We start from the raw sequence: 2,594 nt of genomic DNA on the forward strand, positions 1-2,594 counted from the left end.
GTGCTCCTGGGGGCCAAAGTCAGTGAGACCATTCAGAAGGGGCTGATTGATGTGAACATGTACAACTCCTCGCAGCAGCAGCTGCTGATGGCGGGTTCGATCAGTGCCATGTTCGGTGAGGAGCAGAGGGTCGAGTTGGGGGGCACAGGGGTGTCCTGGTGCTGCTGTCTCACCAGGTTCTCCTTCTCCAGGATCTGCTGTGTGGCAGCTTGGGGCTTCGTTCTTGAAGCTGCCCATCTCTGGTACCCACTGCATTGTTGGGGCAACTGTTGGCTTTTCGCTGGTGGCCAAAGGGCAAGAAGGTGTTAAGTGGTCTGAGCTGCTAAAGATTGGTAAGTCTGGCTCGTGTGGCCACCATGTGCGCTCCAGGCTCCCTTCCTGGCAGCGGGACACTGATCCTGCCTCTTCTTTCCTAGTGTTGTCCTGGTTCATCTCGCCCCTCCTCTCAGGCACCATGTCTGCTGTCCTGTTCTTCCTCGTCCAGAGGTTCATCCTCAGCAAGGTAAGAGCTGTTCACCTGTTTTCTGTCACCTTGGGGCTCACAGGTGCTTCCTCCTCTGCCAGATGGGTTATGTGCACCAGAACTTCCCCAGGCATATCCACCCTCGTGCTGCCACTTGGGTGAGCCCTTCGGAGGAGCCAAAGGGATGCGAGAATGAGACCTGTAGCTGCTCCACAAAGCAGAGCCGGGGGGTGAGGATGTGTCACTTCACCTCTTCCAAAGCATCCGGGCCAGGCATCTCCTGTGGCTTCCAAGTGGTGAAGTAGCCCAGAGTTGGGATGGTCAGATCTGCTCCTCAGGCTTTTCCTAAGTCCTGGCCCAGGGCTGGACCTCCTCTTGCGTCAGGCTGCAGATAAAGGCGATGGCAGCAGCCATGGCTTTTGTCAAGTCAGGAGGGCCAGAATGGTCCCTTGTGCTGTGGGAACTGGGTTTTCTTCCCACCTGGTGCCCCAGGTGAAGTGAGGTGCAGGTTCTGGGAACATCTGAAAGCCCAGGTGGAGGAACTGGGCTCCCAAAAGCGCTTGAAATGGAAGTGGCAGCTTTAGACCTCATCTTTGAGATGATGATGGTCCTGGAGTTCAGGCTGCTGCCAGCCCAGAGCAGGGATATCCAGCCAGCTCCATCCAGAGGAGCTCCAGTGTTTTGTTCTGGATACTTGAGATTAACTTGAATTATTTTAAGTCTTGGCTCTATTTGTAACCCAAGAGTTGTTAAGATGTTATCGCTGCTCGTCTCTACCTGGCAGCCCTTGTAAAACAATTCAGCATCGCTGCTGTCAGAGTCCCTTTGTGTAAGTGGCCTTTCTGGGCTGCGCTGGCCCTGTCACGCTTCGTTCTGGAGCTGAATAGTCCAGTTGCTCCCTCCTGCTTGGCATGCAGAAAGGCTCAGTGTGTTTGTACCGGCACTAGACCCTGAGTGCTGGGCAGCAGCAGAGATTAAGTGCTCCTGCTGCTCGGGTGAGGGCCTCTCTGTGTAGGTATGAGCCCAAATAAGCTGCTTTGTGAGTAATGGGGTGCTTTTATTTCATCCAAGTCAGCTGGACTGAGGTGAAAGCTTTGGGGATGCTCAGCTGGTCCTGCCCTGGGTCACCTCATGGGTGACAGTGACAGGTCTGTAGGTGACTCCTTAGGAGCTGTTGGGAGCGTGGTGCCTGGAGTTGCTGTCAGCAGCTGACCTGAGGCACCAGCCCTGTTTTGGGGAAGGGGCTGCTCCTGGGAGCCCTCACGGCCCACCTCTCCACAGCAGTGTTCCTTCTTTCACAGGCTGATCCCGTTCCCAACGGCTTGCGAGCTTTGCCCGTCTTCTACGCCTGTACTGTGGGGATCAACCTCTTCTCCATCGCGTATACTGGTGCCCCTTGTAAGTACCTGTCAGAACGCTTGCACCTGAATTTATGCACCTGTTACAAAACCTCCATTAAATGCACGATTTACCCCTTTTTTGCTTTACAGGGCTGAAATCTCCTAGAAGGCGGCTGGCCTGGGCCGGTTTCAGAAGGCTGCAGGCTAGCGTGCGCTGAGTTCTGGGCTAGGTAGTTGCCCAACCAAAGAGACCTGCTCAAACTAAACCCCTCCAGACATTTCTCCTTAGACTTCCCAGGCCTGGCAGATATCGGGACACTTCCCCTTCCCTTTTTACCTGTGCTAAAACTCAGGGACCTGGCTGCTGCTGGAGAGGAGACCCGGGCGGCCTGCCAGTAGCGAGGTTATAGGAATAGGGATGGAGGCTGTGCCTCCCGGTTCTCCTGTCCTGCGAACAAACTCGGTATCCCTGGGGAGAGGAGCTGGCACCTGTACCAAGAAGAGGAGTTTGTGCTGCAGCTTGAAAAGCTAAATTGCGATGCTTGTTTGGCTGTTGTGCAGGGGACAGGATGTGGGCAGGGGTAGGAGAGGGCTTGGCAGGGGAAGGTGGCTTTGCCTGTGGAGCTGGAGGCTCCGTAACCTCCGTCGCCGGGGTGTCTTGGCACGAGCTGTTGTTGGTCTGAGCCAGGGTTTCCTGTTGTGGAGGAGCTGCTGGAGGTGGGGTGAGGGCAGCGAGGGCCAGGTCTGTCTGTAAACAGAGGCTGGAAAAGGGGTGTCAGCTTCCCCTTCCC

At 55.7% G+C, this 2,594-nt stretch overlaps 1 protein-coding gene across 1 annotated transcript in view; it reads left to right on the forward strand.

Moving 5' to 3' along the window:
• The window catches only part of SLC20A1 (solute carrier family 20 (phosphate transporter), member 1), a 7,350-nt gene that overhangs the window by 189 nt on the left and 4,567 nt on the right, over positions 1 to 2,594 (forward strand). The window contains 4 exon segments of the mRNA XM_010011726.1: positions 1 to 115; positions 192 to 332; positions 417 to 502; positions 1,765 to 1,861. The exon segment at positions 1 to 115 is cut by the window's left edge and continues 189 nt beyond it. Coding sequence (XP_010010028.1) covers positions 1 to 115; positions 192 to 332; positions 417 to 502; positions 1,765 to 1,861 — 439 coding nt within the window.

The sequence above is a fragment of the Nestor notabilis genome, unplaced genomic scaffold (genome assembly GCF_000696875.1).
Source record: "Nestor notabilis isolate BGI_N333 unplaced genomic scaffold, ASM69687v1 scaffold21293, whole genome shotgun sequence".
In the NCBI taxonomy this organism is placed as follows: Eukaryota; Metazoa; Chordata; class Aves; order Psittaciformes; family Psittacidae; genus Nestor; species Nestor notabilis.